The sequence below is a fragment of the Phaeoacremonium minimum genome (genome assembly GCF_000392275.1).
Source record: "Phaeoacremonium minimum UCRPA7 unplaced genomic scaffold PA7_03_scaffold_265, whole genome shotgun sequence".
Taxonomy (NCBI): Eukaryota; Fungi; Ascomycota; class Sordariomycetes; order Togniniales; family Togniniaceae; genus Phaeoacremonium; species Phaeoacremonium minimum.
The window spans coordinates 230,339-246,517 of record NW_006921170.1 but is presented as its reverse complement, the minus strand read 5'-3'; the positions used below and the strand labels follow the sequence as shown (position 1 = coordinate 246,517).

At 49.6% G+C, this 16,179-nt stretch overlaps 5 protein-coding genes across 5 annotated transcripts; 2 read left to right on the top strand and 3 right to left on the bottom strand.

The window, feature by feature from the left end:
• Nucleotides 1-99: 99 nt before the first annotated feature.
• UCRPA7_3241 (putative 40s ribosomal protein s26 protein) lies at nucleotides 100-753 on the top strand (the record flags this gene model as incomplete). The annotated part of the gene is made up of 4 exons (XM_007915776.1): nucleotides 100-131; nucleotides 199-326; nucleotides 388-490; nucleotides 648-753. The coding sequence occupies 4 exons, from the start codon at nucleotides 100-102 to the stop codon at nucleotides 751-753; spliced, it is 369 nt and encodes a 122-aa protein (XP_007913967.1).
• Nucleotides 754-1,064: 311 nt separating this feature from the next.
• UCRPA7_3240 (putative methyltransferase domain-containing protein) lies at nucleotides 1,065-1,963 on the bottom strand (the record flags this gene model as incomplete). The annotated part of the gene is made up of 2 exons (XM_007915772.1): nucleotides 1,065-1,757; nucleotides 1,808-1,963. The coding sequence occupies 2 exons, from the start codon at nucleotides 1,961-1,963 to the stop codon at nucleotides 1,065-1,067; spliced, it is 849 nt and encodes a 282-aa protein (XP_007913963.1).
• A 3,092-nt stretch (nucleotides 1,964-5,055) lies between these two features.
• Nucleotides 5,056-7,111, top strand: UCRPA7_3239 (putative adenylosuccinate lyase protein; the record flags this gene model as incomplete). The annotated part of the gene is made up of 9 exons (XM_007915790.1): nucleotides 5,056-5,337; nucleotides 5,408-5,419; nucleotides 5,487-5,541; nucleotides 5,602-5,727; nucleotides 5,780-6,204; nucleotides 6,331-6,348; nucleotides 6,419-6,503; nucleotides 6,555-6,918; nucleotides 6,988-7,111. The coding sequence occupies 9 exons, from the start codon at nucleotides 5,056-5,058 to the stop codon at nucleotides 7,109-7,111; spliced, it is 1,491 nt and encodes a 496-aa protein (XP_007913981.1).
• A 1,527-nt stretch (nucleotides 7,112-8,638) lies between these two features.
• Nucleotides 8,639-10,088, bottom strand: UCRPA7_3238 (putative integral membrane protein; the record flags this gene model as incomplete). Its single annotated transcript, XM_007915816.1, has 5 exons — nucleotides 8,639-9,128; nucleotides 9,180-9,249; nucleotides 9,310-9,657; nucleotides 9,818-9,854; nucleotides 9,909-10,088. 5 exons carry the CDS (start codon nucleotides 10,086-10,088, stop codon nucleotides 8,639-8,641), a joined length of 1,125 nt encoding a protein of 374 aa, XP_007914007.1.
• A 4,684-nt stretch (nucleotides 10,089-14,772) lies between these two features.
• On the bottom strand, nucleotides 14,773-15,899 carry UCRPA7_3237 (putative aldo keto reductase protein; the record flags this gene model as incomplete). The annotated part of the gene is made up of 2 exons (XM_007915787.1): nucleotides 14,773-14,976; nucleotides 15,054-15,899. The coding sequence occupies 2 exons, from the start codon at nucleotides 15,897-15,899 to the stop codon at nucleotides 14,773-14,775; spliced, it is 1,050 nt and encodes a 349-aa protein (XP_007913978.1).
• Between the last annotated feature and the right edge of the window lie 280 nt (nucleotides 15,900-16,179).

Sequence of the window (16,179 nt, the reverse complement as noted above, 5' to 3'; positions counted from 1 at the left end):
GTGGGTAATACCTACACTAGAAATTCGGATTTCTCTCTCCTCTCGAAATTTCCCTTTCCTCGACATCGACCAACTTCACAGCCAAGTCAGTCGCCCAACATGCCTAAGAAGAGAAAGAATAAGTTCGTTCAGTCCGATTCAGTTCAAGATCTCAGCAAGAGATAACGTGTTGGATCATAAACTGACATTTCCTCCCAGCGGCCGCAACAAGAAGGGCCGCGGCCACGTCAAGCCCATCCGCTGCTCCAACTGCTCGCGATGCACGCCCAAGGACAAGGCCATCAAGCGATTCACCATTCGCAACATGGTCGAGTCTGCAGCTATTCGTGCGTTAACGATCCTCCGAACACGTCGATCTGGACTGCGTATACTGACTCTTCTCGCCAGGTGATATCTCGGACGCCTCAGTCTTCGCTGAGTACACCGTCCCCAAGATGTACCTCAAGCTGCAGTACTGCGTCTCTTGCGCCATCCACGGCAAGATCGTACGGTACGTCTGTCTCCTCGGTGGAAGACAGCTGCGCTGGCCTAGTTCTTTGCTAGCTACCAGTGCAGGCGGCTGAGATGAACCTTGGCGGCCAACTGTTTATCCACCACCCTGTTCCCTCTTGTGTTGCGAACTCCTCCATATTGACAGAATCTCACAGTGTCCGATCCCGTGAGGGTCGCCGCAACCGTGCCCCGCCCCCGCGTGTTCGCTACAACAAGGACGGCAAGAAGGTGACGCCCACCCAGGGTGCCAAGGCTGCTTAGGATGCTACCAAGGCTTCTTCTGCCCCTGCTCCGACTCCGATGATTCAGACAACGACGACGCAGGCGCTCGGTGGTTGGTAGGTTGATTTTGGTATGATGGAAACGGATCACAAAGGCTTTTCTTCATTGGTCATTGGGAATTGCATGACCTTGCACGCCACGGCATGACAGTAGTAAGAATGGCGTGAATGGAATCCTTTTTCTCTCTTGTGTGACATAGGGGACCATAGATCCATAGTTTCGCCGAATGAGACCATCCTGGGCCCTTTTGCGGGCAACATGACAACCTTCGATAGTCCATGTATTTTCCATCAAATCCTTTCTACCTCGAAAAGCAGCCTCCGAGTCTTGGGATCATCCCATGTTCTCTTCCCGTCGAATATGCTGAGTCCGTTATCGAGCGAAGCTGTGACCTTCCATTGTGTGCCAGTCTTGTCGCCGAGCTCCTTGATCAGCTTTTCGAACGACTCCACATTATGTTTGAACGTCACCCTTCCCCACGCGCCGCCCGTAGCAATGCCATCCAAGTTGCCTGATGCCTGGCCTATGAACAATGTTCCTTTCTTTTCTGGTTTCAAGAGCTTGATCGCGTTCTCAAAAGCTACTATCTGTTCCTCCCAGCTGAACAAGTGCAGGATCATTCCAAGTTGTACAACATCTAATTTGCCTTCCAATTCTTCTAGCGATGAGCCCGTAATCGGCTCCAAGATGTTGGCAGACACAATGAGCGACTCCAGCGAGTCTTTATCACCGAACAGTTCATAGCCCAACTCAATGAAGCCGGTGTTCAGTTCAGCACCGGCAACACTCGACGCTGGTGCCCCATCATAGACCAACTTGCGGAGATCCTGTCCTAAGCACGTCCCGACGTCCAGGAAACGACCACCAGACTTCAGAATGTCAAGCAATCGAATATATAGGTCTCCTCTATCGGCCAGGTTAAGTTCCAGGAAGCGAAACTGTCCAAGGCAGGGATATGGATGGATCTCCCATGCACGATTTCTCTGGGCCTTGTCAACATCGTCATAGACCATCTGGTAGAGGACAGGCTCACCAACGCAACCACATGGTTGTCTACTTTGTCTTCTGGGATATGACTATAGTTGATGAGCAGGTCGCGGAATGAGTCTGGTACGCTGACGGTCTCGTCAAACCACTGTTTTGCCTTCTCGGCTGGCGCTCGAGGCGGACCTGTTTGAACAGCAGCCATGGTTATAGATCAATTCCTGCGATGTTGCTTGAGTCTCTGCCAACGAGTCCCTAATAGTGAGAATTGTTTTATACTTTAGTCCTGATGCTTTGACCGCTGGGAGTGAGGGGTAGATACGCCATACTAAGCGCTCTCTGAATATCATGATAAGCCCCACCAATGCCATGGATGATGCAATTGAAGGCGTGAATGTCGACCCTGTATCATCGAGGTACTCAAAGACGCGTGCTCGGTCAAAGAACGAAGGGTCTTGGGACTTTACGGGCAGCTATAGCATTGGCATATTCCTTCTTCTCGATGAGGCCCTCGTTTCTCTCTTCGCCCTTCGTTTGCTCGTCTTCCCCAATTTGACAACCCTGTTCTCTGATGCACTCTTAGCCGGCGAACCTGGCCCGTATGCTGTTGTGATAAGTTTCAAGACTGTCCGGATGTTGCGTTCCAGGAGCAAATGTGAGAGTCGATCAAGGTAGTCACGGCAGTAAACTCCTGTGCTTGGCAACATAGCTTCTGCGTTGACCACAATATAGACCATGTTGAGATTCTGAAGAATACTTGCCAGGATATTTAGGTAGTCATTTTCTGTTCGAGCGTCATTAAACCTGTTGAGCCGGAACGACATTCTGTTTTCGAAACGAGACGAATAGTCGCTAGCAAGAATTTGTCGAACAAGGCTTTTTAGCACCTCGAGAAGCGGGTAGGTTTGTCCTCTCGCGGCGAGTACCCATAGAAGCAAAATATTCCTTCTCAAAAAGTGCTCGATCGCAGCGACGCAAAGGCTTCTGACTTGCAACCTGTCTCTGAATGTGGATTTGAGCAGAATGTTAGATGAGACCGTGGATTTATTCCAATCTTGAAGGCTTGATGATGACCAAAGAGACGCTTCACTATTTTGAGGACCCCTTAGCCAATGGCCCCTTTGCCATCGCACACTTGCTTGGAAAACTAATTCATGATCAATGCTGCACTGAGATGTGATTATGGCTAAAGCCTGGCCCAGCTGAACATTGTAAACGGCTGAGTGTACTTGGAGCTATGAGGCTGTATCCGCCGCTGGCGGGCCCGTTAAGCTTTGTTGAAGCTGTGTCACTAAATCTATCAATTGAGCCATTATATCACGAAGTTTCTTTGATTAGCATCGTTTTGGATAGTAAGTTTGTTGAACTGATCACTCAATTCACGAATTGCGGTGTGCATGTCTCTGAGCGATCGCCTGTTTCCTTTCGTGGATCGCCTACAAAATATCATCGTACCGTAAAGCAGATGGTTTTGTAATAGCGTGTATCGCACGACTAAGTTTACTTTCGGAGAAGTATTCCCATGCTCGAACAAGAAACCGGATAATGTACGCATAGAGCATGCTAACCTCCCGTTGCATTCCCAAGATTGGGTAGATGATGATTGCTGGTTCGACTCTAGGATGGGAATCTGCGATATCTGAGAGTGCGGATATTATCGTCATCCCAGTCTTTTCGTGCTCAATGACTGCCTAATTTGCCAGTCAACATACAGGTCGACTTAACGTTACCTGGACTTGAATGCTTACACCAAAGAGCAACTTCATAGCTCCCCAAAGCAGAGAAACATTCTGGATGATGCTGTGCCAACACGTCTATAACATTTCCATAGTACAGCAGTCTTTTCGAAAAGGAAACGAGATAGTCGCGAGTCTTAGATCCCTTTCGTGTCATTTCATAATAAGAACTCGCGTCGACAACGACTTGAAGAACATCATCGATCGTGTATGCATGGAGCTGGTTTGCAAGCTCTTTCTAATTAGAATCATTGGTCAATCTTCAAGATTTTGAGGCCATCGTGGAATGCTGCTTGAGCCACATTGAGATCGCTGTAATGAAATGCGACTTTTAGCACACCCTCATGTTATTGCAGTCCTTTGAATATTCCCCTACCTAGATTTACTGGAGTCCTGAGAATACCACATGAGCAGCTTAGGCTCAAGATTCCGTCTGGAACCATTGGTTCAAAGGTATTCAAACCTTGGGACAAAGGTCCTAAGCAAGAGTAGGTAAATTTCACTGCTGTACAGTTACTAGCTCGTTCACGTATGAGGAGGCTCCGGCGAACTTTCCCGTCACTGGTACTGAGGGAGGAAATCAATGCTGGTGTGGTGACTTCGTGAGCCATGAGATGGCCTCATCCGCAGCCGAGTGTAACAAGGCATGCAGCGGGGCCGGGGGTGAGATCTGTGGACGTACAAACCGTCTGAACGTGTTAGAGGCTGTGACTGCGAAGCCAACGACAACGTCCACCTCCATCACCAGGTCGTCGACTTCCACCACGACGACACCAGCATCATCTTTCCCTGTCCAATGGCGAATGCTTGGTTGTCATGTGGATTCTGTGAATCCTCGCACAATATAGGACTTTCTCGAGGTTCCAGGGAGATGACAAAGATGACCGTCGAGAGTTGCCAATCTACTTGCTATGCGGCCGGGGACACTTATGCCGGTGTGGAATTCGGAAAGGAGTGCTGGTGCGGCAAGGCTCTACAGGGGCCATCCGTCAACCCACCAATAGCAGCAACGGGATGCTCAGTAGCTTGCACGGGTAATAATAATCTGCCTAGCCAGTGTCTCTTCTTCTAGCTTGCTGGGCACCTTGGGTCAGCTCGGGTCACCTTCAGTCACTGTTGGCAAATTAGTCTAAGTATATCTTATGTTTAGCTTAGTTACTACACTACCTATATTCAAGTTACGTGTTAGATTAGCTTCGGCCTAGATTATCCTATCATATAGATTTTCAGCTTATATAAACAAATATACCGTTTTTCTGATGCGCGATCTCACTCTCACGGCACTTACACAGACCCCGCATGTAAATGCTAGTTGTCCGTGAGAACGCCCCAAACGCTTGGATGGACGGCTTTCATTGGCGCTGGCGGCTATCGAAATCACCCCGCCACCAAATCGGGTAGAGTTGGAGAAGCTTAAAAAATTTGTCGGGAACAGACAAAACCTCACGCAAGGGCCCATTGACTACGTATATCACGGGGTATCTCTTAGACACATCGCCTCAGACGATCTCTAAGCGATCAATTGAACAACTATACACGTCTAGAGCGATTATTCAACAAGATGGCGGCTCAAACATCCGCTGCGAGTGGCGGCAGCTCGCCGTTCGACAGCTACCAGACATCCCTCACGACCCGCTACTGCAGTCCCGCCATGTCCAAGCTCTTCAGCCAGCGCTCACGACACTCAACCTGGCGCAAGCTGTGGCTCGGCCTCGCTGAGAGCGAGAAGGAACTCGGGATCGACACCATCACGGACGAGGCCCTCGGGCAGATGAGGGCTCATCTCGAGGTCACCGATGAGGATTTCGAGGTGGCCCGCGTGGAGGAGAAGCGCCGCAGACATGTATGTGTCGGGATACATACATCCACCCATTCGTCCGAAACTCATGATTTGCTGACAAGCCACTTTACAGGATGTCATGGCTGTAAGTATTACACCGTTGGCCATTCATCAGTCTCAGATTGAGTATCTTGACTGATACACCGGAATAGCACGTTCATGCTTTCGGTGTTGTTGCCCCTGCAGCCGCCGGCATCATGCACTACGGTAGGCCAACCTGCGCCTCATCTCATCACCCATGCTAAGCTTATTATCATGTGTAATCAGGCGCAACAAGCTGCTATGTGACTGACAATGCCGAGCTGCTTCTCATGCGTGATGCTCTCGACTTGTTGGCCAAGAAGCTGGCCAAGGTCATCTCCAACTTGTCCTCCTTTGCCCTCAAGTGGAAGGGTGTGTCTTCCCCCCTTTCGACTCCAAACCGCTCTTCCTAACCGCTATCTAGATGAGCCCACTCTGGCCTACACTCACTTGCAAGCTGCACAGTTGATCACAGTGGGCAAGCGCGCTGCTCAATGGGCACAGGACCTCATGCTTGATCTCCAGAGCATCGAGCATGTCCGCAATGAGCTCAAGTTCCGTGGCGCCCAGGGAACCACTGGCACCCAGGCCTCTTTCCTGGAGATCTTCCACGGTGACTCTGCCAAGTGCGACAAGCTGAACGATCTGCTCTGCGAGAAGTTCGGCTTCCCTGCTTGCTACGATGTGTCTACCCAAACCTACACCCGCAAGGTCGACCTGATCATTGCCAATGCCGTTGCTGGCCTTGGCTCGTCGGCACAGAAGATCACGGGAGATATTCGCCACCTGGCTCACTGGAAGGAGATTGAAGAGCCTTTTGAGAGCACACAGATTGGATCTTCGGCCATGGTTAGTTCCCCTCATTCACTGCTCCTCCGTTCTTCATAAGTATATTGATCGCTGCCACTCCAAATCACTATTTCACAAATCCTCGCACCCTACATGTGGGATATTGCTGACAGATGAATCAAACAGGCATATAAAAGAAACCCAGTATGTTATGTTGAGAAAACACCATCATAAGTATCTGCGATTTATCATTGCACCCTTCTGACCTGTGTAGATGCGTTCCGAGCGCGTGTACTCTCTTGCTCGGGAGCTCCTAAGCAAACCCACCACATTCCAAGCGACACATGCCGATCAATGGAGTTAGTCCCCTATGCTATTCACCTCGATTTCAATCACTAACTGTCAACCAGTGGAGAGGACACTAGATGACTCGGCCGTCCGCCGCATCGACATCCCAGAGACGATGCTGCTCGCTGATGCCATCCTGATCGGCCTCGACAACATCACCGACGGCCTCGTCGTCTACCCCAAGCGCATCGCAGCGCACGTCCAATCGGAGCTGCCTTTCATGATTACCGAGACCATCATCATGCGCCTGGTTGCGAAGGGCGAGTCGCGACAGGAGGCCCACGAGCAGATCCGTGTCCTCTCGCACGAGGCCGGCAGCGTCGTGAAAAACGAGGGCAAGCCTAATGATCTGGTGGATCGGATCAGGAAGAACGAGTTCTTCAAGCCGATCTTAGGCGAGCTTGATGGCATGCTGAAGGCGGAGCTGTAAGACACCTGCCTCCTTAACCCAGCGATGAACACTCAAAGAGCGCCGTGACTGACACATTTAATTAGGTATACTGGCCGTAGCGCCGAGATTGTGGACAAGTATTGCGGTCCCGGGGGTCCTGTCGAGAAGGCTTTGGCACCATATGCGGATTACATCAAGGGCGCCACTACTGCAGAGCTTAATGTCTAAGTGGAAACGTGTTGCACAAAAATCCCTGGACTCGCTTAAGACGCCGGTGGCATCTTAAGTGCCTCGTTTCACTTTTGTGACGCGACTACTCGCTTTGTTAGCTCTTTGGAAGCTCATAGACTACCCATTAAATAAAATTGGAATAGGGATGAAGGTGTCGATTCCTCACTACTGTCAGTCTTTGGTTGCGGGAAACCCCGGCGGGAATCATGGAAAATGATATCACGTTTTGTAGCAATGAAAGTCATCATTAAACTCCTGGACATGCATGAAATTCCATCGCCTGTAGGTAGGCATCAATGTGAGGCGTGGACTTGAGAGAAAAGACACTAGTGCTTAAGTATCTATCCAAAAGCTTCCCATTTCTTATCTCCAGCCGATGCTTATCACTAAACGATGCTCGAAGCCATATTTGAGGTTAAAAGCACATCAACAACGGGGCCGTCTTATTCCCCTTTCAACATTGAAAACGAGGACCGATTGAGCCACCAAAGAACCAGCAAGCACCAAAAAACATTCGAAAATGGGGAGCATACCAGAAAGGCCCCCCATATCTCTTAGCGACTAACTCCATATCTCTTGCTGACTGATTCGAGTTCATCGGCTAATCGTCCTTAGTATCGGTCCATCAGCGCTGTACAGTCGCTACGTACACGAGCAGGCAGATTAAAGCTCTTCACATGGTAGGTCAAGATTTATCGATATATTCCCATTCCCTTGATCCGTGCCGTTTCGTCAGCCATATTTTGTACTTAATGTGCTTCGAGAGTCAAGTGTTCGACTAGCTGAGGAGGCGGTTTCACGGACCCAATGGATGGCATGCTTTACGGGGCCGCATCCGGCTTGCCCAGTTGATATTATCGGATATTCAGCCACAGTGACGAGATTGCCACCTTGCAGCACCTTTGTTTGCCTTACATAAATGCTACTAAGAGGAGATTTCAGCACGTACGACCATACCCAGCAGAAAATTCGGCATCCCGTCCGCTCTGCCCGAGACAAGCTGCTGAGGGCTGAACTAGTAGTTGGGTCGGTGACGACCAGCGAATCCTCGGTGTTGTACGTATTATTTTGATTTTTATTTTTTGTTTTCTTTTATCCTTTTGGTTGTTTCATTCGCGATCGTGTATGCTTACATATCCTTCAAGTATTTACTGATCGTTGACAGGGACGGATTTCGATGTCATCACATAGGCAAGGCTTGGCAAACCACTTATTAAACGTCACTTGAAAACCCAGCACCGTCAGATTCACGAGTGGAGAACAAACATCAATCACTAAATCTTGCATTGCATCTGAGATGGTTGGACATAACTATGTCTATGGAGCTGGCACTCCAGGTATTATAGGAGCCAAGCGTTGGTCACCAGCACAGCTAGTCATTGTTGTTGCTTGCGTTGCGTGCTTGGATTTCAATCTCCCAACCAGTTAGCCCAAGACTTCTGCACTAAAGTGCACCGTACATATGACCTGAATTGCTCTCATGTCAACGGCAGTGAGATTCTGATCTAGCCTATAGTTCTAGGCTTAGCTGCGGCTGTTGACTTGAACATCCCATCTCTTTTTGACTTTGATTCCCGTCGTAGATTCCCTATTTTCGGATGTGAGGTTTTTCTCGGAACCAGAATCATCTGCACTGCCCTCGGGGCGACTGTCAAGTTCAATATGGCAGTCAAACCCATTCCCTTTCTGCACCAGATCCATGTCGTCCATCTCCAGGGCACCGACAGGCTTGGACCTTGACCCTGAGCCGGAACCCATCTTCAGCCCATTTGTGTTGTGCGAGCCCTTAACATTGCTTTCAAACTGACCAGATGGTTCGCTTAGCTTGGCCGACGAGGATTGGGCTTTGTAGCGGACATAGAACGGACGGAGCATCGGCAGGCATGCGCACAACATGGCGAGAAGGGGCTCGAGTGCGGATAGGAAGACGGACATCGGCATCGTCCCGGTCAGGTCCGACACCATGTCGACCGCTGTGACATAGACCAGTCGGAAGATGGCTGCTATGACACACCTATTCCAAGGGTTAGTTATACCACTTTCTAACTTGACTAGGTAAACTTACGCAACGCCAATTAGAAAACAGGCCATGATACCAAGCTTATCCCAGACTCGCATTTGAAGGTGCCATATTGCTGGAGATCTATATCAGCGCATTTTCTTCCACGACAACAAGCCCAGGGATGACTGCTTACTGTATAGCGGGAGTATAATGATTATCAAATCTGTGACAATGTTGGTCGAGATGATTGACTGGAATAGTTTGATCTGGTTGCCGCATGTGCCCGTGACGGAGAGGTCCCATTGGGCTTGGACAGGCCTGCAGATGAAGATCACGGCAAAGAAGTGCGCAACACCCCAAAGCATGACTATGCCGAATGTGGCTCGACAGGGCTTCACCATGAAGTGATCTGTGAAGATGCGAAGATAGAAGCAGAGGATACTGCACTTGATGAGCGTAAGCGCCACAAGATATAATAGCTGAAAGGCGGTAGTCAACTGGAGAGTACCAAGGTTAGACGTGATCTTGCACACAGATAAACCTAAAGGGGATAGAAAGACTAGTCTCACGCGAAGAATCAACGGCACATCGACCATGACCTCCGTGATATGGTGGCCGGCACCTAGTGACGAAACTAATGGAAACGCATTGTAAGTTCTGCCGAGTAGTGAATTAAGTTTTGGGGGCTTGGTGAGACTCACAAACACCTTGTATAAACAGAAGACTAAGCCCAAATGGCTTCCACGATGGTTAGTGATGCCAAAATCTCTCATGATAGAAGTGGTAGCTCACCAGAGCTGCAAGGATAAGTCCGTCATCCCACCACAGACCGACGCCAAAGATTGTCCGCGCCGTGATGCGGCCTGCCAAAGCAACGAGCAGGAAGAATGTCACAACGCAGTTGACAATAAGATGGGCCCGTACATCTCCGTGGGTCGGGAAGACGACATATTGAATTGGTAAAGCCTCCATCTTCCTGAGAGCTTGTGTTCTTATGTGGTCAAGACTCGCGACAAGTAATGCCAGGTATCTATGACAAGCAGCAAAAGAGCTTCAAGTCTTTGAATATAACAGCGAGGAGTAATGAAAGCCTGAAAAATCTTCGACCCATTTAGGGTATCTATAGCAATAGTTGCTGGTTGTAGGCAAATGTGTAGACCTCGTTATGGAGAGTAGACCTGAGCCCAGGTTCTGCAACCCCCTGAGGCCCCTTGAACTGATCGTCGGGCAGAAGTTCCTTTTTCCCCAGGGTGTTGCTCCCGAGGTTCTTCAGCTGGTCACGAAATACGAGCGGGGCGTTGCTTTTCGGAAAGACATATCAAATATCTGTTCCCACTGAACCTGGTTACTGGTTTTAGTCGTCACGAAATATCACTTTATCTGACTCGTTGCGAGCAAAGTTTCTTTTTGTGGTGATGAACGAGGTCCTTGTGCCGTCGGAGGCTTGGTTGCTGCCGGAAGCCGATGCTTTTCGTTTGCTATCATTTGTAACTGGTCACAGTGTGGAATTTGCTTGGTGCCTGAAGGAAGTCGACCAGGGTATCCAAGTCGAGTTCCAAATTTCCATACCTTGAGTATCATTGATGTCCTTGTAGCCGCATAGGCGAAAGTTCTCAGTGCTTGGTTCGCACGGCGCTGATGTGCAAGCCCAGCCACAAATGATTTCGTTGTATTCCATACTTAATAATCTTCTCACAAAGCTCGCCATGAATGATGATAAAGATACAGGCTTTTCCGACTTATCACACGCAGAGTTCAGCTGACAAAATTTCTGACATGTAACCTCCATTTTTGTGCCGTATCAGCTATCGTTGAAGATTATGGTTACTTCGTTTGGTTTTGCATTGCTTTTGGCACGACTATCAAGACCGCGCCAACGCCATGGATGCGGGTACTGCAGGAAAGCCTCGCCGTTGGACGCCATGCCGATCTCTAACCCTTTTTTCTGGTGCTATGCGCACCTGTGAAACGCAACTACCGCTTCCCCGGCGGGGAGATGGTCCAGACTCAGGTATTGGGTCCTGGGAGCTCCTCCTGCATCTTCGCTAAAGCTAGGCAAAAACGGTGTTGCATGGGTGATGGAATTAGTGGCTTGATATTCATTGACTGTTATTTCTACAGCAAGTCTATCACTGCGACCTGCCGGGCCTGCATGCACGGATACACCCAAGAATCTAGTCGCATCAAACCCCTTGCAATGAGATGACCTTTAGGACCAGTAGGCGTGAGTCGTTAGTAATTCCAGGGACCGGGCTCTCTACTCTCTTTTCCTTCCCTACTCCCCGCTGTGATTGTGATCTCAACTTGCAAGTGCTCGTCGTTTATTAACCAGCTTTACGCATGAGCTCTGCAGGACTTGCCATAGCAGTCTCCTTCGCACTTGGATACGATGGAGTCGCCACTCGGCATAGATCTCCATAATGGAGTAGTGACCCTGTCAAACATCTACCGTTTGGCTGGATTGTGGCTCTCTTATCGCCTTTCGCGTGCATTGTACAACATTTCGCCGCTGCATCCGTTGAGCCGTTTTCCTGGCCCAAAGTTGGCAGCTATTACAATACTCTATGAGTTTTGGTTCGACATGATCCTGGGTGGAAGGTATACAATGGAAATTAAGAGGATGCATGAAATATATGGTAAGTGAGCTCGAGCAGTCTCATCAAAGCATTGTAGCATGTCTCACATGCTCCTGCGAAAGGTCCCATTGTTCGAATTAGTCCAGATGAACTACATTGCAACGACGTTTCTTTCGTGGACGAGGTGTATGCTGGAGCTGGGCGCAAACGAAACAAGCAGGAACACTTTTTGAAGTCACTCGCAGGGCCTACTACTATATCTGCATTTGGTACGGTTGACCACGACCTTCACCGCATTAGGCGTAATGCGATGAACAAGTTCTTTTCGCGTACGCAAATCTCGAGGCTAGAGCCAGAGATGAGACAGCTTGTGGACCAGCTTTGTGACAAGTTGATACGTGCGTTCTGCTCATTCCCTACAGGAACGGACGACTGACGACCCATTGGCAATTTAGGAAATCCAACTAAAGGTCCAATCAACGTCACCACTGCCTACAGTTGTTTCACTACAGACATGATATCAGCGTATTGTTTTGGCGAGCCCTTGGGCTTTTTAGCCCAGCCAGTATGGGAGCCAAATTTCCGTGAGGCAATGACAGCTTTCCTCAACACCACGTTCCTTTTCCGTTACTTTCCCATGCTTCGACATACTATTAGCATTGCGCCGATGCTCTCTAAGTACATGGGTGACGACATCAGGATTCTTATGAATGAGATGTATGTCAATATGCCAGCACGGATCACCAAGGCAAAGGAAGACTTCGCCTCAGGAGTGGTCCAGAAGCGCCAGACAGTATTCACAGACATTCTCGACTCATCTCTTCCCGAGTCAGAGAAGACCGTGTTTCGTCTATCTGGGGAAGGATTTTCGTTGACAGGTGCTGGAACTGAAACCACATCAGTAAGTTTTGACCTATTTGAAACATGCATAACAACGGCCATACCGCCTCATCTCACGCTGTTCGCGTAAATATGACTTACAATGAATGCAGTGGACTTTATCGGTGATCACTTTCTATCTTCTCTCGGAGCCAACCATCCTCTCACGCCTTACGCAAGAGCTGAATTCGACTGACCCAGCAAATCTCTCGTCATGGTCCACCCTTGAAAAGTTGCCATATCTCTATGGTGTCGTCATGGAAGGCTTGCGGTTGTCATATGGTGAAACAGCACGCAGCCCTCGGGTGCCGCGTGACGAGGACCTGACGTACAGGAGCGAGTGTGGTGGGAAGAAATATGAATATATTATTCCCAGAGGCACAGCGGTTGGCGCGTCATCTGTTCTCATGCATCACAATCAGGACATCTTCCCACAATCAGAATCATTCATGCCTGAGCGGTGGGTCGATGAAAATGGGCAGCGGAGACGAGAATTGGAGAGAGGCATGATGTCATTTTCGAGAGGAAGCCGACAGTGTTTGGGGATGAAGTAAGTCGGACCGGTCTTGTTGCTCCGAATGGCGGTTCCACTGTGCTTACATGTAATAGTCTGGCATACTGCGAGATATATCTGGCAACTGCAGCGTTGACACTGCGCGTATTCCCGCAGATGAGGCTCTTCGAGACAACGGTCGATGATATCAAATACGACCATGACTTAGTAGTTGCCCAAGCGAAGAAAGGAAGTAAGGGTGTTAGGGTTGTCATGCCGAGATAATTGCACGCAGACTTATCTCTCTTATCCTCTGCGCGTCTGGCAATGCGGAGCCCGCGATATGATTCGGGGTGCTTACTCCCGTACATGTCACTTAAGGCTGGGAATGAAACCCCCCTCGAAGGAAACTAAGTCCTAACCATTCCCATGGTCACCTCAGGATCATCGTAGTAGAAACAACGACGCACATAAGGCCTATTCTGAAAATTTCATGGTTGCGTGATGCCAGGAAGATGACAAACTTTAAACCCATCTTCGTATGATTGACTACTCTAGGAGCGACAGTCGGCGAGTCTCGCCAAGAAAGCTTGGACTAAAAGACTTTGGACGAGGTATCAGGAAATTTTGTTGTGAGCGACTTGTCACGTATTCTCTCCACGATCTGCCAGTAACGATCGCATGGAACTATTCATGAGATCATCTTGGTTCTTGCTTATGCCATAAGATAATGGAACTGCATAGCTTGATATGTGATTCTGCTCGAGCTCATGTACTCTAGCCTAGAGCCCACACGGATTTCAATTGTATAATTACCTATGCCTGTTACTTGGTCGTTGGCTCGGGCCCTCGAGTAGAATAGGTAATTACTGTACAAAACTGTGTTCATCGATACTCTCCTCCACAATCACCCATATTCTGGAACACCTCATCTCTCTTTCCCCTTCTTAAAATGCCATCAATCATGTGTTGGTCCTCTTCATCTAGCCTCCAGCCAAAGCTTCCCAAATTGTCGTTGGTGTGCTCGCTGATCCCCATTCTGGTCCCTACAATGACTGCCCCAACATATGGGAAATCAAGCACCCATCTCGTAGCAACGTTGCAAACTTTGACATTGTGCTTATCACCGATTTTCTTCAGTACGCACAGGAGCTCTTGGAAGAGCGACCATGGACCCCAGGTGCGGATCATGGCATGATACTAAAATATAGAAAAAGATTAAACTCCGTCAAGAGCAAGGATCAAGTAATCGAGTTATAACACACCTTTCGCTGACTGGGTGTGATCTTATCGTCGAAAAGACCCGGTTCGTCCTTTCCAATCCATCTATCTGCAAGGAAACCGCCGCACTAGAGACATAAGGTGCTCAGCATGCAGTCGCTCATGCGAACTGACAGGAAAACTCACCAGAGTACCGTAGGTTAGGAGCTTGATTTTATGTTCAAGACAGACTGGGCCCATTTTGACAGTTGGTCGAGAGTCGATCAAAGAAAACTACTCCTTATTAGATCAGGTACAATGGACAAGACCGACATACGAAGGCTTGCCTGAACTTGGTTGGAATGGACTTGAACTCCACTCTTGACGACCCGTTCCATGTGCTCAGTATCAAAGTTGCAGAGACCAAGCGCCCCAACTCGTTCGTCTTCCGATAAATATGCGAGTGCATCTAAGTATGCGGGATCCTCATACTTCCGCCTTGTCAGCTTCATATTTCGTCGCGTAGTGCAAAGTAACTAACAAATTGCCAATGGAATTGCAACAAATCAATCTTGACAGTCTGTAGCCTCTGGCACCTTTCAGTCACGTTGGCTCGGACGACGTCGCGTGAAACGGTGATCGGATGAAAGACGCAATATTTGGTTGCCGCGAATAAAGCACTCTTCTGAGGATATGACTTCGCGAATTGACCCTACAAAGAAATGAATTAGTAGCTGCGACTGGGACTCTTGACAGTGATATGAAAAGACAAGACAAGGGAGAACATACGAAAATAATTTCTGCATCCCCGTAATGATCTGCCATATCGAACGCGACAAAACCACTCTGGACGGAGCTGGAAAAATGAGAGAAGATCTTCCCCGCGGAGGCGGATCCCCAAGCAGGACTGGATAACTGCCAGAGGCCGGTAAATATCCTTGGCAGTCTTCGGCCTGCCATCTCGAAACATTCATTTGCTTCTGCCGGGGTCTGGCCTCCAAAATCTCCGGCCTCAGCCATAAGCTCTTCGGATGCTCCGTCACATTTGTCAATCTCTAGCAAGCTTCCCGCCGACCAGAATGCTCGAGCGAACGGGAACTCGATCTTGTTCGTCTGGCAAACACGCCGAGAGTCAGCGAGTTGCTCGTAGAGCCCTTGAACGATTCCTCGTTCATTGTTTGCTAAGACTTGCGTCCCTTTCAGAGTCTTCTGCACGGCGGTCATGGCTTGGACAATGTCCCCGTCAATCGAGGCCTGGAATGACGACGCCTCGTCCGAGGCCGCAGCATCACTCCCAAGCGCCATGTCGACAGCCCGAGCAGCTATATCTCCTAGTAGCGGGATGCTCTGGAAGCACAATCCGCAGCCTAGCATGCAGCGAATAGTCTTCTGGGTGGCTTGAAGGCCTGCCAAGTCCACGGGCGTCTCCGGACTTCGGGATGTGACGGCCGGCAGAACACACTCTTGGATGTAGCTCTGGGTCGCTGTCTCAAATGTCTCGGTGACGGACGCGTGAGCTGTCAGCAAAGCTCTCAAGACAATCCGAAAGCCCTCGAGGCTCAGGTTGCTGATGATGGTGTCTGTCATCATGTTGACATGGGCCACCTTGGCCCGCTGTGCACCTGGAACTGCCATGCTTGCTTGCTTGCTGGCTTGCTTGCTTGATCGCTTCGGTAAACACCCGACCTGACGTGCGCTGCTGAGGCGTGAGAAGGCGCGCTGGTTCACCGAGGTCCTGTCGAAGCAGATGCCGCGAGCAGGGAGAAAAGCCAACAGGCGGAGGCTTGCAATCCGGAGTTCATTGGGGCGACCCCCCACCGTCTGTGGTGTGGGCGTGGCATGGCAAGCGTGGAAAGCTTGCAAGTGGTCCCGTCCCGCTCGGATGATGAAGATGCTTGGCCCGCCCGCCCGGATG